Source organism: Rhea americana, unplaced genomic scaffold, assembly GCF_003343005.1.
Source record: "Rhea americana isolate MKP2758 unplaced genomic scaffold, rheAme1 scaffold_138, whole genome shotgun sequence".
NCBI lineage: Eukaryota > Metazoa > Chordata > Aves > Rheiformes > Rheidae > Rhea > Rhea americana.
Window position 1 is genome coordinate 1335021 of NW_028185461.1, and position 25419 is coordinate 1360439.

General features: G+C 39.5%; 1 protein-coding gene across 1 annotated transcript in view; it reads right to left on the reverse strand.

Moving 5' to 3' along the window:
- The window catches only part of COX10 (cytochrome c oxidase assembly factor heme A:farnesyltransferase COX10), a 99494-nt gene extending 74657 nt beyond the window's left edge, over positions 1-24837 (reverse strand). Inside the window, exons 1-4 of the mRNA XM_085298313.1 lie at positions 24736-24837; positions 24509-24642; positions 22692-23016; positions 13034-13158 (exon numbers count right to left, since the gene is read on the reverse strand). Coding sequence (XP_085154439.1) covers positions 13034-13158; positions 22692-23016; positions 24509-24642; positions 24736-24778 — 627 coding nt within the window. The 5' untranslated portion in view covers positions 24779-24837. The remainder of the gene's footprint in view (positions 1-13033; positions 13159-22691; positions 23017-24508; positions 24643-24735) is intronic.
- Positions 24838-25419: the final 582 nt, after the last annotated feature.

The window sequence follows — 25419 nt, forward strand, 5'->3', positions numbered from 1 at the left end:
CTGTGTATAAATGAGACTATTAAGCAGAAGAATTTCACATGGAACGATACAATATACACTGCAGTAACTCCTCGCATGGGAATAGATAAATGCGGGCTGGAATTTTTATTGTCTTTGAAGGTGGTGATGTTAAAAAGACTTGAATTTCACAAAGAAGAGCTCTATGCTAGGTTATCACAATTAATGGCRTTTCTGAAATACGACAACTGTCGCATATACAAGTGCCCTCGCACAAAACTAGGAGGCATTAAAAAAAAAATGCACCAGATAAAGCAACTCTATAGAGACAGAGAAGAGAACAAAACATCTTCTGCTTCAGGACTGCCAATCTGAGGCCAGAAGAAGCCTGCAGTGACTATGGATGGCTTATTTGAGGTTTTCTTTGAAAGTCTCAGGTTGTCACAAGTGCACACGGAAATATCTATCACCAAGCACTGCAGCAAATACAGACATTGATCCTTGGAGAGAGCAGCTAAAGGAAACATCCTGTGATTTTCACCCCCACGGAGGAGCCTTCTTGGAAGCACAGTGGCCAGACAACAGGATAGAAACTTCTACTGTGACTGCCCAAAGAACAGTTTAAATCTGATACTCTCACCCGTAATAGAGAATTAAATAGAAAACAGGGAGAAAGCCTCCTTTTAGATGCAGCCAACCATTTATTCTCATAGTTCTGCTCCAGATCCCGCTGAAAGAGGGGCAGACCTTCCAAGAGCATCCCCAAGCACTACTTCTGCACATTGTCTAGCAGTGCAAAGAGCTATTTGTGATAAATTTGTTTAATTCTCAAACGGTTAAACACTTTGCTGTTCCTTTTATTTCTCTCTTCGGGACAAATACTTAAAATCAGCYTTCCCTATCTTTGTTTGGTTAACCACTAAAAAATGGAAGTCACGCAACCTGCAACAGAAGCAGCAAAAAAAGCCCCTCACCTTGCAAAAAAAAAGGGGGCCCTTAACCTGCAGTGAAATCCAAGCTTAAAAAGAAAGATCACATCTCTCTAGGAACAAGAAGTATAGCAGCAGTGGAAGCAATGGCAGCTTTTGGGGGTCAAGTGAAATTTAAGGGTGAATTTTTGCATAAGAAAGCAATTTGTTGTGAAGCTCCTTTAATTCAGCAGCTTTGTTGTTTAAAATCCCATCCTCAGCTCTATACCTCAGTGTTGTTCAAGTTGTTAGCAGCAGAACTGAAACTGAAAAATAAACACGAGCACCATTGCCAAAGCTTTTATCATCCGAACCAACTGTAGCAAGGAAGCCCATAGTTTAATTACATATCGTGTGAAGAACACACTCTTTTGCTAGTTTTAAACTTGYCTTTTTCTAGGATCCCTCATTCTTGTATTATGAGAGCCAGAAAATAACCATTCAATACCACCGATATATCCCTATACAAAATCCTGGCATAAAATCAGCTCTTGAAGTCAAAGGTGACTAGTCCCTAGATAGCATCAGAGCTAAGGTACCATATTTGCATGACAACCTGAAGAAAGTTTGTGTTTGATAGATTATCCCTTCTCTATTTCTAATAAAATATTTTAGCTCTCCCTACAAAATCTGCCCTTCTCATAAGTATTTGCATCACCTCTTGGCCCCACTTCAGAAGAAACCTTAGAAACATCCAAATCAGGAGGGAGTAAAAGTCAATCATCATCTTAGAAAGGAGGCATGGATGATTTCCACCAGGAACGGTCCTCACTCTGAAGACTTTAATTGAGGATGAAGAATGTGAATCCAACACACAGGCCATAGCTTAAAACTTTCCTATTATGGCTGAAATTCTGCCAGAGGATATTCGGCATTTGTCCCTTCCAGAACTGCTCTGCTACTTATCCACAAGCTAACATGAACATTCCTCGGAGTGAGAAAAACTGAACTGTCACCGAGTGGAGACAGCCAGGATTAACCAGGCTGTCCACCACCCCACAGGCTTCCGCTGTCAGGAAGTTGCTGAAAACTATGATAGAAACACATAAAGAAAAGAGCTGTAACCAAACAGCAGTAAGTAAAACACGGCAAAGTCCTTAATTTCATCGCAACTTTGTTTTCTACTACCGGTTCAGTTGCCCTGCTGTCTAAGACCATTTCCCATAAAYGTTTTTATAAAGGATGCTCTACAAAGACGGTATCTTCGTTTTATTGCCTTTTAGTAAACACGAGCTTTATTCTAAGGCTTAATGCATCTTGTAAAAGATTATTATTTTAAAAAGCATCTAATTCCAGAACATAAAAATCAGTCTGAAGCAGAATCTTTCAGCTTACTTTCAAATGCCATCACCTTTATGATACTCTCTGAAGTTAAAACAGATTGTCATGTCTCTGTTAGTAGCATCAACATAAATCTCAACTGTAATAAGAAACAAGTTTTCAGAGRATTACAGAAACAGATTTTCATCTGCTAGAGGTCTGTTTTACTTCAAAAATTTACATAATTTGTATACAGATAGAGTTAGCCTTTAGAGTGACCCGAGAATATCAAACCTCAAAGATTTGCAAATGTTTCGTTTAAAGTCAAAGCTTTTAAGTTGGTACAACCTTTACATTTTCAGGCACATGCCCGATTTTATTTCTTGACCTAGTTTAAWGGTACTTTCAACATGCATTGTGCGTTTTAATCTGAGTGAGGTATCTAATGATTTTGGTATTGAAAACTAACCTCTTACTTCAGTTTCTATACAGATGTCATAAAAGAAGCAGAAGAAATGGATTACTGCCCAGACCTGTGGTTTACACATTCATTAAACAGCTTATGCTTAGAATCCTCTTAAAAAGTCACTTAGTGGTACATGGATATTTGATACTACAAATAATTTTTTTTTTTTTTTAAAAAAAAAAAAAGAACTTACTACAACTTTCTATTCATACCAGCATTATAATTCTACCAGGCATATTGCTTACTTTTTGGTGCAATATGGATGGTCATTTCCCAAGACATTATGGAGCAATATATATTCTACACTTTCACAAGGAGTATGTCTGAAGTCCATCTATCTGAAGCATGAGAAATCTTAAAAGAAAGAAATCTAACTTTCAGTAACTGTAAGTGGAAAAAATCTTTTAGGATAATTAGCAAACATCACAAGAGCAGGCAACACTGGTATTGTACACCCCGTATTTGCTCATCCCACCATAAATTAGGCAGCTCACGTACTGGAAAACTCTTGAATAGAGTAGGCGTGCTTCCAAGACTCAAGCAACATACCTCGCTAGTGCCTAAAATCATCCCAATCAAATTTGTTAGTAGAAATACAGGGAAAAACTAAAAAGCTTTTTATAAGTAAGAATTTTGATCAGCAGAAATCAATTCTCAAAGACTTGCTTGTTTCTTCTAGGATGCAACGTGTCCTGTTTTCTAGTAAATTCAAGGTTCACGCTTGTAAGTAGCCTAATCACCAAACAAGTTTTGACAAATCCTCATAATTCCTGCAGCACTTTCAAGGTTCTGTTAAGTCACATACAGAGAGAAGATGGATGATCCTTGAGTTTTGATGTACTTAATTCAGTTTGTTTCCATTCAAGATTACAACTCATATGACAATAACCACTTTCTGATTCCTGTAGAGTAATTTACTTGCTTTTCAAGCTTCCCTCTATGTTCCCCTGAAACTAAAGTACATGAGAAGTGGTTTCAGTTTGCTTTTTTTTTAAAGGTAAATACTTGTACTTTCATACATCATAGCTTCCCAGACTGCAAACTCTGCAGGACACACATCAATGTCTTCATAATCTAGAACATCACCGGACTTCCAAGACACTACTGCAATACAGATTCAAAGAGAGAAAATTCCATGCTACTACCAAGAAGTTGGCAAATACATATGAAGGGAAGGAAAAGTGGGATGAAYACAGGGATTTTCCCTAAGCCATGTTTCCCCTGATCTACAGACTCGCCTTCAAAGAACTGTTACGGTGCCTTCAACAATGTACCGTTTTAATACCATAGCACTGATCCAGCATCAGATGACTGCTATTATATATGATGGAGAGCTTTCAAAAGCAGAACTAAATCCATCTATTAGTGCATCACTTATGTCAGAGACCACTTTATCACACTCTTAGTGACCTGCTATCCTGACAATGCTAGAAAAGCACTTCCAACAAACTAGTTATGGAGTTTGAAGAAAAAAAAAAAATCAAAAGAATTATGTCACTGTGATATCTGAGCCAAACTACCAGGACAGCTAGATTTTCTACAAATATAAGGAAAAAGGATTAACGTGACCAAGGAAAGACAAGGAGAAATAACTGAGCACTCTACTATACTGCCATCAGACTTCCTAATATTAGTTATTGTGCTGGTTACATACAAAAACACTTACCTAACCATGYACTTCTTACGTCTGTGTTTACACAAGACCCTAATAAACTGAAATATAGTTATACTGAGATTCCACACCTCCATCAAAAGTCTCTAATAAAATGGCATCTCTTCAACCTTGCAGTTGCAGCAGTCATAGCAGCCGTGCAAGAATGATCCTTTTTACTTTCAGTGGGGAACATCCATAGCAATTGCTTCTTCGCTCTTTCAGAATCTTGGATATAATTTAAAAGGAAAGGACTGTTATAATGCTTTAGGTTTGTGTTTCAATGAAATACTCCCCAAAGAGATGGTGCCGGTAGGCTGTTTCAGGGAACCAGGAAACAATTTTCCTTAACCCTTGTGAGTCATCCTTCACTGCATACTCCTTATTTTTCATACAACCCGGTATACACGGTACTGCATTGCCGTTTTTGAAACCACCAGAGTCTGACTAAAGGCAATAAAAAGGATAAATATAACATCATTTAAATTACAAGAAGATGATGACATTTCTCTAATTATCTAATAAGGCTAGAATTTAATACGTGCATTACTGAAGAAATTCTTACCGATTCGGAAAATGTCAAAACATATCTGAATACAGACAAAAAAAAAATTAACTACTTATTTTCACTTTTCCTTTTCTAAGCTTAGAAAGGTAATACCCCTACAGATCAAAAGGCCAGATAAATCTTATTAAGCACTACATTTTCCCTTTTGTCTAGTGCTCTCCCCACATTCCATCATTTCAGGCCTTTGAAATTCCTTTGTTCCGCCTGTGATCAGGGTTTCCAGGGGAAATCTGGCATTGGATCTAAAGGGAACTCCACACCGCTGAAGTTTTCCTGACAATTAATCATTTGCTAAACTGTTTCTTTCCCCCCTACCTTGCGTGCCCCCGGTATTTTCAGTGAACCTTTTAGTAAGGTGCTAATGAGACAAAACTTCCTGTAGTATCAAAACGCATGCTTGTCCTGAGGATTCATTTATGCACAGCACCAACTTTCGAAGGTTTGTTCAGGACGCAATCTGCCCGCCAGTAAATGCAAGCAGAGAGAAAGGGTGCATCCAAAGCTTCTACTAACAGCACTTTTAACTGGGTAACATAATAATGGGATGCACTTATCTTACGCATCTATAGAAATTTTTTTCTTTATTAAATGAAGAGGTATGACCATCGGGGAGAAAAAGGACGCAGCATTAAAAAATAAGTTTGAACAGAATCTTTGGGGAGTTTGTTATACATGAAGCATAACACAAGAAGGAAAAAGAATTATAACATTTTCATTTAAACGTCTCTATAATCTGAAGTTTTGTGGTAATAAGTGAATGCCATAAAGGGAAGCAAAGCAGGAAAAAAATGAAGGCGTTTTATTTATTTCCTATTTATTTTCACTGTCTTTGTTGAACGCTACGCTTTGCTGACTGGGGTCTCAGTGCCTCCTCTACCTAGGACCATGGGAAGCTGTCCAACTTCTTTCAAAGTCTCTTCCTGTATGATACTCACACAATATGCATATCAGAAGAGATAATTTCTTCCAACAATGGTATGCATTAATTTATAGCATTTTTCCAAGCTCCTTTATCAAGTTTCAGTTGTAGGTCAAATAATTTATGCTTCTGAAAGATAATCTCTACATTTAAAATTTATCGTTCCTTCAGAGGTTGGTTCTCATTAGTGCTCATCATTTTCATTGCTCATGAAATACGTCTTTGCGAGCCGAGTCATTCCTACTCAACAGCAAGCATTTCTCCGTGCTAACTTGATCTAACCGTCGCAATTATGAATCATCCGGCAGAGCCGTAAGTTCTGCTCCTCAACGACCACTAATGAAGGTTGCCACGCAGTTAAAATATCAAAGCGGTATATATCAGACCGCTTTAGAGCAGAAGATAGACTTCCAGCGTTGCACTTCTCTTATATTTATTACGTACTGTAAATTACATCAGGGGCTGCCTCCAACGCTGACAACTCTCGTACTCCAGAGTGAAACACCGGGTTTTAATAACTCTCCTGACAATCTTTTGATCGCTGGGGAGGGGCAGATGAAAGGGCCGGCCGCTGCTGCGGGCAATCTGCTCAGTCAAAACAACGGAAACTTCAGAGCGAGACGGAGATGCATCAGGTGCTAATCTCGAGCGCACAGGGAGGAGTGCGGCCTGACGGGCTCGCTCTCAACGCAAGGGGAGGGAAAACCGGCGAGCGCCTCTAAGTGCTCTCATTCAAAACGCACGCAGGAAAAGAAAGGTGCTATTAACCAGACACGAAATATTTTCATTGGCAAACGCAAGACCTGGGAAAGCCATCTTAGGGGCTTTCGAAATTGCTTTTAGCTAGTCACGCCACTATCTGATTTTTCCAATACGCTGCATGGAATAAATCTGTTCCGGCATTTAAAACAAGCTCTCTCACTGAAATATTGCGGTGTAATAATCTGCTAAGGGAAGCAGCAAAAAGTGTGATTTCGGAGCTTTCAAAAAGTGGGCAAGATAGTACTTTGAAAAGATTACAAGGGAAAATAATTCCTACGCTGCACAGAGGCGGCCTGGATGATCTAATAGAGGTCATCTCCTCCAACTCACGTTGGAATTAGAGCGTATCTTTAATATTAGAGTYGTAATAAATCAGAGCTCACTAGATGCCTTCAGACATTTAATAAAGTAGGTATTTGGTACAAAAAGTTTAGGCATGATGAGACAACATCAAAAAAAGCTCTAGTTTTAGGGATATAAAACAGCCTACTGCTGTTTTCCCTTTCACTTTGCATTTCTTCATGTGGAAATGAAGGGGAAGGGGTCTGAGGGACTGTCAGACCTCTGCTATTTTCCTTCTCAATTTTCTTTGATAATCCAAGCACCTATCATGAACCATCCTGTTCTGTACATTAGTTTAATCCTTGGGTTTTTTTCCCCCCTATTGCTTCAATACTTGCAAAAGATTTCTTTGTTGATTTGTTCAAAAATCGCATCAACACTGAGAGGACTAAAACAATGAATGTCACATTACTTTAAACTATTTTTCATAGTTGGACTCTCACAGAAAGCAAATAGTTTATTCACTAACAGTCCAATGTAAAATATTTTGTCTCCTACAGACAAAACCTTACAKTAAACATCACAGAAGCTCCAACAGAAACTTTCAACGAACCAAGAGTTTGCAGAGCATCTAACTCAGCTAAAACTCTCATAAGGAAAAGAAGACACAAGTAAAAAAGTCCTGATGCTCCCAGGGTCAGTGAAAATCAGTCATAGATAAACCACTCAGGTTCCTCCATACTCCTAAGACCCATTTGATCGGGTGGAGAAAGAAGGGCTTAGTTAATACTTTAAAACTCTTTCAGACATTGTGTTGATAACGCTGAAACAAAATGTGGAGTTGATGAGCAGAAGACTCAACTCAGCCATGGAAGCCACTTGCATGTCTCCCAGCTGCCTTCCTCCTCAGGAGGGCTGCAGGTGTCCGGTATAACCAATTCCTGATGCTTTTTCTTCCTCCTTTAAAAATGAATTACATTTTTAACAGACCAATCAAGCTCAAACAACTACAGCCAATATTTCCTGAGATGCAAACAAAGTGTTGGACTTCTGACAATCAGTGACACACAACCTTTCATAATGTTTACTTCAGCATTTACAAAAACTTTCAAATTTACAGATGCTCTCTACTCTTCCATCTAATTACGTGACCTTAAACATCAGATAGTCCCAAGAACTACAAATACACAACAAACATTAATTTGCTACGACTGAATACAAAAATACAAGCGCATTGACACRAGGACTCCGACTGATCATGTCAAGGTGTGGTCATCCTGCTATCAACCGGCCGTCTGATTTGCATCATTTYGCATGTTTTCTCACCTGGGCTCCAAGCACCTCTTATTAACCCACACTTACTTGCAAGCACAACTGCAAAAATACCRATTTCAGAACCTCACTGCAACGAGCCACAGTATCACCTGCAGACAATCCAGGCACGATGAAAATTTTAAAATGTGGCTGTATTTGTAAACTCTAGCTTGCCTTCCTCTGGAAGACGGGGCAATATTTGCTTACCTAACTAGACTTATTAAATTTTTAGCAGCTGGTAATCTGCTTTGAGAATAATGGTCAAACGAGTCATCTTAGAACAGCAAAATATCATAAAAAGTGAAGACTACAGATACCTTTCTCATAGCACTGATATAATAAGTGGATTAAAAAAGAGAGGAGAGGCTGTTCGCCTTCCATTTTGGCCTGGTGCTCATCACCGTAGGAGTCGAATGACTCTCTGGGTTTGTCCTAACCGTAGAACAGATCATACATAAGGTCGGAACAATACGCCGAACTTGGATCCCAAACCCCCCTCCGCTATTTTAACAGGAAACCCATCCTTCCTGCCCATTAAAACTACATTTTCAAGTGATCGTTGCTGTCAAGAGATGTCGATGTTAAGAGCAAAACTTAGCAAGTCTTTTACATGTACCACCCGTCAAGAAGCACAAATATTCCTGCTTCTAGACAGCAATCCCCGTAAGATCAAACCCTAAAGGCACAGAGATATTAAGCGTTCTTAGATTTGCTCTCTCACTCTGGTTACCRTATTTACTATATTTCTTACCTTAGGCTAACTTTAGTGGAGATATTCAGTCCTGCCTGCTTCCTTTTCAAGGTACTATCAGTCAAATCCAACCACATCATTTTATCTTTCAGTTACTAAATTCAAACCATTTTAAACATCCTGCTTTCATCTTTATAGCCTTCTCCCACTTTTTAACCATGCTGCAGTTACAAAAGAATGTACTTGACATATAAAATGTGCATGTGATTCTTTTAACGTTTTAATGCTGTGCATTGTGGTGTAAACATTTCTTCATGTTTTATCTCCTTCCCCATAAATCAGAGGCCAGTATCTTAGAAGTCTCAAAAACGACATGTTTTCTCTGTAATATAAATGTAAGACTCTACTACTTGAAACTTGAGTCATCTTTCAAAAAATCATCAAAAAAACGAGCTACAAAACAGCAGAATATTATCAACTATCTTTTTCTCCCACTTCGTTTTCATGAGAGCATGTGTACATTACAGGATCAAATAAATTCGGAAATTGCTCTTCACGAGGCTATTAGAAAACCAGTACTTTGATTGTTCTTTCTGCCATTTCTACAGAACAATGACGAGGTAAAATCCCTTATTTTGTATTCTTACTGACATACAACACAGAGAGTCAGGTAAGCAGACACTATAAAAAAGCAGTCCACTAGGAATAATTCTTGTTTTGTCCATGATTAATATGCAGTGTTTACAAGATTAAATTCCAAAATATTTTTTCCTTATCATAACTGCAATTAATAGGACTGGTTTTACACTGAGATTTCCTGATGTGTTTGACTGCCTTAGTTGTCATTCAATGAAAATACAATGAAAATGAAATAGCTCAGTCTATTCCTTGGTAAACGGGTTAAATGATTTTTTTTTTTTTAAAAAAAAAAAAGAAAAAAAAAAGGAGGAGGAGGAAAGCAGTTTTAGCAGGTGGGACTGAAAAGTGGTGACATGTTGTAGTACAATCCTGAAGGGCTGAAGGATATAACGCAGTGTTGTGTGATTTGGAAGAGAACGAGGGACCGCTGGATTAGCATGCCACTAAGATGTTGGATGAGGTGAGAAGTACAACTCTGAAGTATTGTGATATGAAGGAGTGACATGGAGGCAGAACTGCTGGTAGAGGACAAGAGAAATAAAACACTATCTTTTCTTTGCCACCTTCCCGCAGAGATTTGCTCTTGCCTAGTCTGCAGCACAACACTCGATTGTCAAGGCACAATACACGTGCTACAGAAAAACCCAAGGATCCTCCGAWATCAGTCCAGATCAACAGAACTCCTAACATTTCCACCAAGTCTGTGCAATTCTGTTTCTACAGGCCTACTGTCTAACATGTAYTATTCCAAAATATTTCTCTTTGACATTTTCCACATAAACATTTCTTCAATGACTTCGTTGCAGAACACGCAAGACATTTTCCCCTAAAGCAATCCCTAGCTTAAGCAGCTCTTATCTACTTTTTCAGCATATTTTCAAACACAACTTTATGTTTTTTCTAAAAAAAAAAAAAAAAAAAATTACCAGCTTTGTAAAAATCATTAACCAATTCCACTGAATTGTCATAAAAATACATTGTTTCTTCTTGCATCAGAAAGTACAGCTAGAATTTATGGGTTGTGAAGGGAACTTGTTTGTAAATACATGCCTTTGGTCGATTAATATCCAAATTGCCCTTCTATAAACAATGGAAAAATACAGTGTTGCCAAGTCCCATCAATTTTTACTATTGTTTTTTTCCTAAGGACARTGAAAGTGGAGCGAGAATCTCCACTATGGTAAATTTTCATAATATTTCTAGTCATTATGATTAGAGGAAAAAAAAGTTTAAAGCATGACATATGGCAATCTAAAATCAAAAGGAAAAGTGATAGTTAAAAGATTATTTTAGACCATTTTCCTACAGAAACAAAACATATGACCYATTGGTCTGCATGGGTTACTTAGTATATTCCTGGCTCCTTCCCCAATAGTTTTGAGCAAGCTAGCTGTTTTAGACTCAGTTTGACAGGGCCAAGCCGGCCTCAATTCCTACTGGATTTTTAATACGAGGTGCTCAGGAGAAGAAAATCCTCAAAACACAGAATCTGAATTGTTAAAAATTGGTATTAATACTTTCAGAAATATTAGGGAACCTCTATTAAATTTTMACAGAATAAAGTTCTTCACATCCTGTTCTAAGTCACAGAGAAGAGTCTCACACAATCAACACTTTACCTTCCCACGACACAGCTGAGGACTGTAAGTTGTGAATGCAGATTTATCAGGGAAACGAGGGGTGGGAAAGACACGCTGCCCTTAAAGATGCAGAGATTTATAGCAATATAGGAAGCGGAAAGATGGTTATCACATACAAAGGTCCTTAAGGGACAGCAAGGAGCAACAAGGGAAACATGAGTCATGAGCTGCAAGAGAAGAGGATGTGTGTTGGGAGCAAGGGACAGAGCAAAGTAGCAATAAAAGGAAGTTCCAAGTCAAGCGTGCTACTTCCCAAAAGTTGAGCTGAATACCCAAGCTTACAGTACTTACTGAAACTCAAAATTCCCAGCCAACTCCCACCTTGAAAATCAACTGAAACGCAAATTCCCATCTCTGATGCAAACAGCACCAAAAGCAACATCAGTAAAAATTACACGTGCATTAATATTATTTCTAGAAAGCTGTATCAGAAGCTCAGGAAAGAAGAGTTACAAAGGAGTCTCTAAACAAGAARTAATTAATTCTCTTCTTAGTCCAGGAGTAACAAGCTCAAAAGGCAAATTAAATATGACAGTAAATTATTTCAAAGGATTGTTAGGTCCCCACATTTTTTTTTAATATTAAAAAACCCTACAGCATGGGGGAAAAAAGGGGGGAGGGGGAAGCATATCAAAACCAAGAAAGTTTCACCTTAGTTATTGCAGCTTTTCTGCCCAGACGTTATGTTGTGAAAAACATGTACAYGATAACCAAGGGTATATACTTCACAAAATGGTACAACTTTCCTTACATGAAAAAACTTAGCCTTTAAAAATAATCTCAAGATTTCCAAGTAACTAACAAAATCACACAGCATCCTTCCTATTTTACAAAGAAAACAGAAACAAAGTTAGCTGTTCACCCTAATATTCAGCTCAGCGAGAACAAACAGTAAAGCCTGTGCTTACTTCAGCCCAAGCAAGATGTGTGTTTATGGGTCAATTCAGAAAAGTACATCAGATACCTACAATCGAGGCGTTAGGAAGCCTGAACATCAGAGAGCTCGACTCAACCAAGGTGATGGCAGGATGCAGACTCCAGCAAACTTCGGTGCCTTATGCCATCAGAGGGAACGTAGAACCTAGGTCTCCCAGCTCCCAGGCAACTGCTGAACCACAAAGCAGTATCAAAGGTGACACTGTTACTGCCACTGCTTTTTCAGGCCACGTTTTATAACTGGAAGTGACTGTGGCTGCTACGCTTTGCAATTCTGTTCAACGCCACCAGCATGCGTGTGTTACTCATTTCCTTGTTTGGTTCTCCCTAGGGGCTTAGGAAGAGCCTAATGGCAACTTGGCTTCACGGCCRGATTGCGAGAGCGCTGAGCGTTCAGCCTCAAGCTCAGCCAGCGCTTTTACACCCGCACGGAAGCTCAAGTTTAGGCACCCAGATCCTCTGCAACAGCAATTGCTAGCACACAATGGAGATTTTCAGCACGTTTTAGAGATGTGCACRAGATTTCTAGATTCAAATGCAAGCACATGATCCTCACCTAAATCCCAGTATAGACATTCAGCGAGCCACTCAGAGGCATTCCTTAGACTCGTGTGACACGGTCATACACCGCAGAACCGTGCCCATTAGGCTGGAGCCCTGCTAGCTATTCCTAGAATATAATTACATAGTTCTGTCTGTGTCATTTCCAGTGACCCATACTCGGTATTTTCAAGATAAACATTATTACTGGGAGGCTCAAAACTTCATCAGCTCAACTCTGAATAAACACACTGTGCCTGGCAACTACACTTTAATTCACAGGCATGTATTCCTTCCACAGTGTCAGCTTTAATGGGTCAGAGCTCACACTCCAGCTGAAGGCACAGCACCCTGAACCATTCCCTTACACTCACTGGCAACATTTCAGACGCAAAGCCAGTACCAGCTTGCAGTACAACCGAGCAGATGATGTACTGACCTGATTGATGGAGTTGGCAGCACAGGAAGCCAGTCCGGTTCCAAGAGAGGCAAGGAGGAAACAAGTCAGGTCAAACGGGACTGGAGCCATGGCAAACCCAGCAGATGCGGTACTTACAACCAGAGCTGCAACGCAAGCACAGAGCACAGGTCACCACCACGGTAGCAACAACCATTTCCTTTATACATAACACAAGTGATAAGGTTCTTAAACCCTCTAAAAATCAAAAAAAAAAAAATCATAGTGCAGATTAACTTTTTACCTCTTTGGATCAAAGTAGCTCCCCRAGGCTCCAAGAATAGCATACAACTAATGCTAATACTCTACATAAAGACAACAAAGATGAGGACAACTGTCAAGAAACAAAACGAGAAATCCAGAAGCATCAGTGTGCATTTTCCACATCAGTGGAAAAGATGAGMCTAAAATTTATGTTTCTGTACTCCCTGTTCTAGGGATTTGCTACAGGATCAAACTGCCTCCTGCAACATACACTCAAGATATGCTTGCTCCAGTAACTTGCATGCCACTGAGTAAAGTCTACTGCATGGAAGAAAAGCAACAATAAAAATCCTAAATTCAGAGTTATTCATTATATTATATTATAATGGAAACTTAAAAGAAGCCAGTCAAGAAAATCAAAATAGAATAAAAACAGACATCTGAACTGAGCAGAGCCAGTAACTTCACTGTAGAAGTATTTGTTCACACTCTTTCCTTTAAAGATACCCATTTCAGGCACAAGAAGGTACACAAAACTTAAAGGCTTCAAAATTGGAGTGAGTTAACAAAAATCCATTTCAGTTTTATCATTCAAAATTGTAACTTTATTACAGTGTGGCAGATCACATCCTGAAAGTAAAAATTACCTGRGTCTCAATGTTGTAGCTTCCCAAATAATAGCTCTTATGAATCTAGCTTTAGGCAAAAAATAGTATGAAACAAAACAATTCTTACAATATAAAAGTCAACCYCCTTTTTCAATATCTTGTCCATGGCCTAAAAATTGCTATCTAAAATTAATAGGTTTATTAAACAGAAAGAAAATTAAACAATACTTTACATGTATAATTTTACACTGCAGACCTCATCTGGCTCAAATTGAAAATATGCATCAAAGCTAGAAGATCTTTTTGTAAGAATCAAGATAAGAATATCTTCCTGATTTCTCCAAAGGCTCTATTTGTCTGAAGTGAAATGACAAATAAATAACTTTTGCTGASTGAAGATATCTGGATTACCTTCTAAGCAGTGTTACTGAAGATGAAGAATTATAATGTCAAGGCAGAGACTTGTCAGCAYGGATGTACATGCAAAGGACTAATTTCAAGAGCAGTGCCTGCATAAGAACCTTAGGATTTAATCCTAAAAAGGCAGCGATCAAAACTTCCTGCTTGTCAAAACTTTCCTCTAAGTATTAAAAACCATCAACAATGGAATATTTTAATAAACATTCATTATCTAGCCGTGCTACAGATCCATAGGGCGTTATGGAGACGGCCGCTGCCCAAGCTGCGGGTGAGCAGATGGCATTAGAGCCTCTGCTTTATACRAAGCTCAGTCCCGTAGGCTTACAAGAGCATAACTGAGTTCAGCATCTGCTTCTCACTGTGGCTYCCCTTCAGCTAATTCTAAAATAAGATGAATCTGTGCTGGAGCCTTAATCCTCCATGAAAACCATCAGTTCTGTAAAGACACCAGACAGGCTAATAGGGATGCACGCACTGAGTATTTTTGAAAGACTGGACCACATTTATTTAGGAGTCAGAGCATCTGGGTTTGAAAAGTYTTTGGCCCATCTTGGTAGGGAGCACAAGAAAACACAAAGTTCAGGGAAATTCATTGGTTTGCAGTTGACGGAGTTAAACATATATATACACATACACACACACACACACTCTCAAAAGATGATAGTAAAACAGTGGCGTTTGCATTTCTAAGAGTGATTACATTCATTTTTTAGCATCATAAATCCCACTTTCGCTTCTAGACAAGAATTTAATTAAAACTTATCTCAGAGAGCACTTTACACTAATTTATTATGGGAAAACACCAACTCATTTACTGAAGGAGAAAGGTGGAGCAGATTGGCAAACAGGCAGCGTAACATTACCACTACACTGACCTCAAAAGAAATTCTAATACAGTATAGCTAGAGCACTAATTAAAGCCTCCATTGATTTCTCCAGATTAATTTCAGTCAGTCATTTCTGTGTGACTTATCAGGATCTCATTAAAAAAGGTTGTAGTACATCCTCTCATTTATGCAACTGAAACGGGTATTTTTAGTGCAGCGTTCCGAGCACAGGTATTCCCTGCTTGTCTCATCATCACACGACTCAAATGCAATGCCTGAGAGTAAATAAGAGAATTTTCCCGTTGGACTGGGAAGTTTATTTTCTTTTACCGTGGAAGCAATTATTTGTTCTTCTATTTTCCTCATGGAGGAAAAGTATATTTAATTGAGATGACATCAAGGGAATGAGGTCATTGACTCTGTTTGTTTTTTAATCCCTGTTAGTTTAGTGCTTTAGAGACAAAATTAACTTCACCTTATTGCATAGTGGGTGGAATTGATCCTTTCAAGATTTGTTAAAGAGAGTTGACATTGCATATGCTCTTCAAAAAGAAGTCAGGACTTAAACTTATGATCCCAATCTAAACCTAATTTTATGTCTTTTAAATGTATTTAACAGAAATTAACAATAGACATTTGTCTACAATTTCAATATAAATGAAAAAGAAAATGCTAAAGGATTGGTGGGGAGGAAGGAGGTGAATTACAGCGCTTCCAGCATAAGAACACACTCAACAATTCTACAGGCCATATCATTCTTTACATTCCTTTTGAAATTGATAGTAATTATAAATCCTTACCTATATTTATAGCATTCAAATCGCAATGCCATGTGTTTACTTCCCATTAAAAAGTAGCCAAGCCAAAATAAAAGGCTAGGAACCCAAAGAAAACCAACTTAGATTTTCTTTCTTCTTCTGTATTGATAATTTTTTTTATATATATATATACACACACACACCTACACACACACTTTAAATCAAATAATCTGCAGCTTTATCATCAAGCTAATTAAAATAAGGAAGAAGAAGAAATATAGGACGTTCCATTTTGATTTAGGATACAACTTCATTGTTCTACTACAAATGTTTACGCACTCCTTAAAGAAAAGCAGCTTTCCAAAAGCCGACGCATTAGAAGGATTTTCCTTCCGAGTTTTCACACTTTGCTTTCTGGAAAGCTAAGCAACGATCAACAACAGTATCACAGGTTTGACTAATGCTTTTTTTTTTTTTTGTAACATTAGGTTGGTTTGGGGTAGGCACATCCAGGGTTTGCTGCAGACTGGCCACCTTTAGTGTGCAGGCTGTAGATTCCTCCAAGTAAAACTTATGTTTGGATCAGTAATTTGAAATAAGTCTTCATATCATATCATATAAAATTAAAAGAAATATTCTGAAGAGAACAGATCATGACCATCTACTAGTTTTAATCTACTAAACTTTAAAAATGCTTTGCGAAAAATAAACTAATATTTTTTATTATTATTATTTCTTTAGTTTTCCCTCAAGTATGAAAAATAAATGGCAAGAAAGCTACCATTATTAAGCTCTGTATCCTTGATAGGATCACAGTTATTTTTTTAATAATCTCAAATTGAGAGCTATTTTCTGACAGGCGTATAAAATATGTTTTAAGAGACAATACATGTAATAATCTAAACAATTAATACAGATTAATCTTTGCCAAAGTTTCTTGTTATATTAAAACTATCATTTAAATTTTACTCTCAGTGGAAGCAAAGGAAAAGTACTAGAACTCCACTAAAGCAAATGAAGTTTTTTTACTAGACCAGTTGTTATCAGAATTTTAGCCTACGCACAAACCTGTTTCTTATTTATTCATCGTTGTTATATTACTTACCAGCTATGTAACACCCAGGACCATTACACAAAGCTGGATAACCGTTATCACCTTCACTTTAGAAATAGATTCTGTGTCCAAATAACGAGAGATGAAGCAGGGTGCTCATGATTACTTTGTAAGTCAGCAACAAACATCTCAATTTTCTCATTGTCAGYATAATAATTCTGTGCTAGAAGATCACTCGGGCACAGACAGACTCTTATCTCACATTTGATAAACTCTGGTTGCAAACACTTGCTCATAAACAAGACAGGATTATTTCCCTAGAATTGGACCCCAAAAATGCACTAATTTTAGACTCCAAACCTGAAAATATTCATAATTCATCATCTTTGTCCACTTCTGAAATTTTAAATGCAGCTTAGTAAGTGCATGACGGAGAAACCATGGACAATTTTGTAGCTGGCAGTCTTCATTCATACGTTCGTATACTGCGTTGCCTACCTACCTCATATTGGATGGACTCTGTGGCAGTCATCTAACACAACCTCCRGCTAAAAGCGGGGTCAACACTCAAACAAGGTCAAGCTGCTCAAGGCTTGGCATTGCCAAGGACGAAAATGTCACAATCTCTCTGGGCAATGTGCTCCAAACCATTTAACTGTCCTCAACATGAAACCTATTACATTGCATCAAACCAGAACCTTCCCTGTCTCAATTTACGAAACATGTTTCTCTGGGTTAGGATTTACAGACATATTTAAAAAAAAGGTATCGAGATTTACAGTGTAGATGCCTCCTATCCTCTTTTTAAGAAAAATCTTGGCAACTGATGGGAGAATGTCCAGATTTTCCTTCGTGTGGAGAARCTACTAATGATCAGACTGCCTCAAAATGACTCTGCTCAATTGGACATGGGATTCTTCCTTAAAAACAAACATCAACCTAATTCATAGGCCTTTTCAGAGTAATGATTATACCAGTCTTGTGATTTACTCCATAACATGCACATTACATTTGGATGAGAGAAGCATGGTAGGTTTGATTCTGATCTGACCACAGAAAACTCAGATGACTTTAATAATTACTCCAGATTTACCGAGGTGTAAACAGTATCTCAGGCTTGSCTATTTCAGCTCTCTCCTAAGGCACAGACCATGACAAAAGCAGTGACAATTCACTCTCAGCTATTATTATATAAAGTTAACAGGACACCGAGTTGAACCCCCTGAGAACTAGATATAACCAAACAGCATCTCAGATCCTGAATGAGAGAAACACAGCAAACCACAGGCCTCCTTTGAGAAAGTTGCCAGATACCTTAATGGATAGGAAAAACAGCAACATACTTAAACTACAGCAAAGGAGGGTTTTTTTCAGACACAGAGAGAAGTCCTTCAGCAGTAAGGTCAGTGACACACTGCAGCAGACTGCCTGGGGAACCTGGGGATTCTCCGCACTTGGGTTGTTTTAAAAACAGACACAAGACAACATAGTCACGTCAGTCAGTAGAAACATAGGATGACATCAGTCAAGAGCGACAGACCTAAACTTGGTCTTGCCGCAGGCAAAAGGAAAGGACTAGTCCATCTGAAGGGTCACTTGCAGGTCCCTGTTGTTCTCTGGATATCGCATACACTGAACCAAAGCAAGGTACTCAGTATGGAAGCTGTTCCRTTCATATCTGAGACAGGTCTTCACTAATAAAGGCAGGGCTAATTGCGTTCCATTAGCTCCATTATTAAAATATGCTTTGAAGAAAAAAACTACCAAAAAACTCTAAAATGGCTTTGGAGAGTGGGAAGATAAAAGTGCTTTGCAATGATATGCCATAWAAAAAACATATAACTTTTGGGACGGAGACTGTGATGCTGCATATGGATTCTGTGTAAACAGCTATCGGTTAATGAACAATTGTGCTGAAAAAAGTATCTTTACAGACACAAACTAATATGTTTGTGAAGACAAATGAAAATGTTAACTGCAGTGTATTAAAATGTAAGATAAGAGAAAAATAGATAAATGTTTGAAACATTGGCATTAGCGCGCCTTTCATCAAGCAACTGAAAGAAATTTGTATTACAGTAGCCACGATGGGAACTGAGAGTCAGGACTCCACTCTTCCAGGCACAGTAGAAATATGCTAAAGAGCCAGCCTTTTCCTCATAGAGCTTGCAATTTAGATAAAAGAACACCATGGATGTTTAGAGATTAATAATTAAATTTACATCTGACTGATGTTTATATTCCCACTTCTCAGATATTTGCTATATAATGTGATAATACATTTGGCTAGTCTTCCTCAGCAGACGATCAACATGCAAGATATCCTTTGCTATGGGAGCAACAGCGAGAACATGTTCACATACTGTAGTGAAATATCTACTGAGAACATTCAGCATTTGGCATATTGCACCATCATCGCACTTCGCCCAAATTAAATGAAGATTGAAAACTGAAGAACAGTTTTCCTGTGTTTATGTGCACATAGCTCATCTTAATTTTTATCTATGATCACTGAGGAAACATTACTTAAACATAAACTTTAGGTCAAATCTAAGAAGATGAGACAACCTGAAATTCTTAATGATGTGTTTGCACTGTAAATTATTAGATTTACTCCTATTACCATATCATCCCATCTTTTCCCTGTTTTCAGCTATGCATGAACTTTAGAATAAAGTTGAAAACAATAACATTTACAATTCTGAAAACTTATCAGGCAGACGCATTAGCTTTCTAAGTGCCAGGATGGTAAGACACAGCTGTTCAGAGAGCAGCCAAGAGAGAACGACACAGAGGAAAGATGGAAATCGAAACCAAAAAGGTAGATTACACTGCAAGGAATTAAAAGTTCCCTAATCATTTTTTATGGCGAAAGAATATAAACAAAAAATCTTTTCCTGTTGTGAAGCAGTTTCTAATGGCAGTGGCATAAGAGCTGCAGTTTACATGAAGCAGGAGGGTATGGTAATGGCTAAATTCATTTCCGTTCAAAGGTGAATTACAGTTCAGAATACAAACAAACATTCACTTTACTTCAGCAGCAGGAAAAGAACAGGGCACAAGGACACCCCATTTTAGCATAATGCACAGTTTGTTTTTTGTTATTTTATACTCTAAAAAGTATAAATAAAGCATCAGCCAAAAAACCCACACAGGATATGAGATCTCTCAGAGCTTCATGGGTGAAATGAATTGAGCTTGCGTGTCATTTATAAAAACTGACTTGAGAGAATTTACTTTTAAAAAAAAAAAAAAGGAACTCAAAGAACCATGCTACCACACTGCTTATAGGGTGTAACTTATCCACACGGTTACACAATTTGCAAAAAAGCTAATTCTATTTCCTTGCTCTGCACACATGGCCCAGTAATTTTACTGCTCCCAGCGCCTGCACCATCCTATGACCAAAAAGGACCAATAACAGAACTTCCCTCCTGCAAACCTCTCTTCAAGCAAAACTCACCTTACTCTTTTATACTTTGTAATTCCAATAAAACCTCCCCACCCAAGGACACCTTCCCCTCTGCAAACCTAAAGATCACAGTGAGAAGAGGAGTTTTCCGGGTTTGGAGTTTTTTTGTTTGTTTTTTATCTCTATACCTTCTCCACAGATACAAAGTTCACTACTACACCTCAGATCAAGAACAGTACATCTGAAAACAGATTCATCCAAAAGAGCAGATGACCTTGAAGCAAACGAAAATCTGTAACCATTGCCTTCTACAGGTTTCGAGCACCATCAGATTTTAAAACTGAAGTGGTACCTTCTGGCATGTCGATATTAACTTGTGCATTGAAACAAGAGACTGCTAGAAGCTGTTGACATCTATGGCATCACTGCCAGGCAACAGTGAGGCCACACAAAAAAAACATCACTTGGGGTTTTTTCCCCCCCCACCCTCCAGAAAAAGTTATTCTTCACTGTTAGCATAGTCCTTGAATTCCCTTTCTGAGGAGCACAAATAATACTCAGGAATGATACAAACTAACACTGAGTTCACCCATAAGTAGTATCAGAAAAATTAAGAACATATGCTTTAACTGCTTAAAACAATAGTTCATTCACTTTTTTTTAAGTGTACATTTAATCATAGCATTTTAACTTTTTTATTTCTGAATCTATTGAGCTTTTTATTTAACTCTGCTTCAATAACTATCACAGGCTTCAAGTTCACATAAAAGAGCCACTTAAATAAAATCATCTCGTTGAAAAGATGCCAGATATGAATAATCCAGAAAGACTGTTCGCATAGAGCTAAGTGTATTCATGATGGGCACTACAGAAACAAAGTATTACTAAAATTGTACAGCCTGAGGTGGGGGGCGAGGGGAGGAAACCTGTAACAGGCAGAAAAAATAAAAGACTACAACTACAACATACAAGTTTATGTTGTATGTGTCACAAAGCTGTGGCCATTTTGAAGTTTGAGTTCAAAAACTCTCACAGCTCCAAAAATGCCAGTGATAGACTTTTATACTCCTAAATCTGAGATTATCAATGATAATAAGCAAAAGGCATGTGTTAAAGTCTTAGAAGACATATTTTTCCTTCCACAAGTCCGCTAACCCAGCTCTTTACCAGCATAAGATAAACATGCAGAGTCTGAGTGTCTCTATAATAATTTGGAAGAATGTTTGGACGTATAGACAAGATCAGCTTTGCTAAACCTGAAACTTGAGATTTCTCATCAACCCTTAAAACTATAAGGCTTTACTAGAGAGAATAAAGCACACCATCGCTCACTGTATGTGTTCAAAACGATAAATATTGCAAGACAAGAAGTTTCAAGAAATAAACAGACTTCAGGATTTTTATTTGATAAAATATAACAAAATATTATGGCAAAGAACAGTTTTATTATCAAGAATTTCTTTTGCCCACTGAAGACAGCACCAGAGTAGGGACTCTGGAAGTTATTTTTGTAGTCTTTGCCCTAATACAGAAAAGATGCAAGGCCTAAGTCGTTTACAAATGCCATAGCAAGTMATCTTCTGGAGGCATAAAGCATACACAGCACTATCACATGGCAAAGGAGTAACTTATAAGTATTATATATTACTGTTGGAATAAAGTAAAACGTATTTAGGCTCCAAGGCAACAACTGAACAAACAACTGGTTTCAAGGTACAACTCTGTTATTGACTAGGGAAGTACCTTATTTTAGAAAATTGAACTGGTCACTCAAATTTGTTTTCTCTGTAAATCAAAATTATTCACATTATTTTCTGCTGTTGTACTTTCTATTTTAATACAAATTTCAGAAGAAATTTCCTTACCATCAAAGTAAAAGGTAAGGAAATAAGACATAAGACTAGTAAGCGTAAGCAAGGAGATTTTAAATACTTAATGCAACATTTTTAAAATCACTTCCTAATTCAGTCTTCTCTCAAAGTATTTTTAATTAATAAAGAGAAACTATTCTACTTATCAGCAGAAACAATAATAAGAATACTATTGACAACTACCAGCAGCACCATCAAGTTTCACCTTCTTTGGAGTACAGATTCATACAAACACTTGTTGATTCCCAAAAGCTACTTGGTTATATGATATAAGCTCTCCTCACTGCTTTTAAACAAATTTGATGGCCAAAGTATTAAATACTTTCATAAAACTATTTTTCTTTGCACACATTTGGTGGCAGTGACCAAGACAGTTTGCGTCACTAAAGTGGAAATTACTATATAAACATACACGATACTATTAACATGTTAAAGAACTCTGAAATCAGACAGGATGCCCAGAAGTGAAAAAAATACCAGCAGTACCTGTAAGCTTAATTTTGGACAAACGTGCCAATATTCCTGGCAAGTCATCCAGCTGTAGCTTCATTTCTTTCCATTGTCTTTCTTCCTTGGATCCTGCTTTTACTGATGACACTGAGCCTTCTATCTCTGCAGCTGAAGTCACTTCTCTCAGCTCATTTCTGGTTGATGTCTCAGACAAAGGTTGATGAACAGGTGAAATTGGTGTAGTCTTGTGTATAACTGTTCTTCCTTGACCTAGCTGTTGACTCTCATGAAAAGGAGGTGCAAGTGAATCTGACTTAGGTTTTGCTCGTTGGCTGAGGTCTTTGTTGTGTTGTGTGACATACTATATAGAATGATAAATATTAAGATGAATAGGTAAGAAGCTGTTGCTGTCCATTTCTAGTTATTAACAACACCAATATTATTGCTATATTATTCTTAAGAGAAAAACTTTATATGATGATATGATGTTCAGTTAGTCTGAAGTTCAAAAACTTACTTCATTTGCAAAAATGTTTCTGAAATTGAACAAGATAGAACAAATCTAGTTTTCCATTCCACAACTRCCACATCAATTGAAGAATTGCTTCTAGGCACATTATTCTTTCCCTTGTARTTTCAACTGCAAACTTTGTTTTATCCATAATCAAAACTACCAGATTACAACCTGTTACTTCACCTTTAAACAAAGAGCTACAAGCACGCCCACAAAAATCCAGTCTCCAAAGCACCGTATTTTTGGCATCCTTGCAACACAGGTGGGGGGGGGGGGATCAAAAAATGCCAGAAAATACAATCCACCTCCTATTACGTAAAATCATCTCTTGCATTAATTACTACCTATCCCAAACTTCRTGTTTGTTTATTAGACTTTGACAGTTTTTTACAATGGTTACAAGGAACAATATATTGCATGGAAAGTTAGGAGGCAGTTGTTTCTGCTCTTTTACATCTCTTATAAAATAAAGTAAGGAAGAAAAAGAGCACTTAGCTTCTCGTATCTTTCAATTTTCCTTGCTAAGATTTTTCAATATACATCGAGCATAATAAGTGCAAAAAGATACCACTTTTACCTAATTATACCTTAAAGGCTGTACAAATTAACTATTATAATGAGGAAGGAGAATTTGAAGTTTTTCAACTCTAAATAACTAATCCAAATACAGCTCAAATCAACAGCGAAAGACAAAAAATGGTTTTGAGATGYGGTGACCCACATGAGGAAGGCTCCACCATCTCCCAGTTCAAAAGTAACTGATGCTCAAAAAATAATACTACAACCACCCGCTTCTTGCGATCAGAGCAGTCATTAGGTGCGAGACTTAATCTCGTGCACGTTCCATAACCTGAGGACCAGAATGCACTCAGGGAAGAGCCCAACATATCTTTAGTACCGTTGTCTTGTTTAGATACAACCGCTCATCCAGAAAGACACTATCGGGGGAGGCGCTGGACAGTTACAGCGCTTTTAACACCAACCCTAATGCCGAGCGACAGACCGCAGTCTGCCGAGCTGAACAGCGCGGGGCTCTGGGCACGAATCAACGCTTCCAAACGGGCGCGCAGCAGCCAAGCGACTTCCGCGGCCGCGCACGGCAGCGCCGCCCGCGCTGCGGGCTTCTCGGCCGCAGCGGAAGGGCCGCAGCCGCCCGGCGCGCTCGGGAAGGGTTTCCGGGCGGCCGGGAGCGCCCCGCGGCCCGGGCGGAGGAGCCGCCCGCCCGCGAGAGGCCGGGCGCGGCGCGGCGCCCTCCCCCGCGCGGGGCGCCGGGCTCCGACGCGCCGCGGCGGCGGCGGCGCCGCCATGAGGCGAGTGGGGCGCGGCGTCCGGGACTCACCGTGCGCTGGCGGCAGGCGGAGCGCTGCAGCGCGGCCTGCCCGCCCGCGGCGGCGGCGGCGGCGCGGCGCGGGGGCAGCAGCCCGCGCGGCGCCCGCCCCAGCGCCCCTCTCCTCAGCCGCCCCGCCAGCAAACCTGCCCGAAGGAAAAAGGCAGCGTGAGAGCGCGCGGGCGCGACCGGCCCCGCGGCAGCCCGGGCCGGGCCCAGCGCTGCCCCCGCCTCGGTACCTGCCAGCGCCCGCGGGCCGCCGGGCGGGCGGGCGGCGCTCATGGCCGCGCCGGCCTCTCCCGCGCCCTTCGCCCCTCACCGCCTGGGCGCCGCCATCTTGTCCGGCGTGACCTCTAAGCGCCTTCCGGGTCACCGCTTCCGGGGCGGCGGTGGGGCCGGGCCCGGCCCGGCTCGGCTCAGCTGTGGGGCCGGGCTCGGCTCGGCTCGGCTCGGCTCGGCTCGGCTCGGCTCGGCTCCCGGTGCGGGAGGTGTCCCTAGCCCTCGCCGGGACAGCAGGACTGGCGGAAGGCCGGCGCGGCGCCTGCAGCGCCCTCTCCCACACACCCGGAGCTCTGCGGCCGTCACGGCCCTGAATTTAAACTAAGCTAAATTTATTTAACTGCTAAAGTCATTTCTGAAAGTTGAGGATTTTTTTTTTCTTATACCACTTGTGCTAAGTTACATGTTGCGCGGGGTCGGGTCAGGGTCTGCTGCTGCCARAGCGGGTCCCTGCTGCGCTCTTCTCCTCTCCACACAGGAGCCCCAGTGCTTGCAGGAGCCTTCCCCGAGCTGATGCACCTTACTAACCTGAAGGAAAAAGTGCCTTCTGCTGGGCTAACTGAATTCCCCCTGTGCAAGGTCCGATCAGCTGAAATCTGATGTAAGGGCCTGGAAAAAGAGGGACCTGTAATGTATAGAACAAA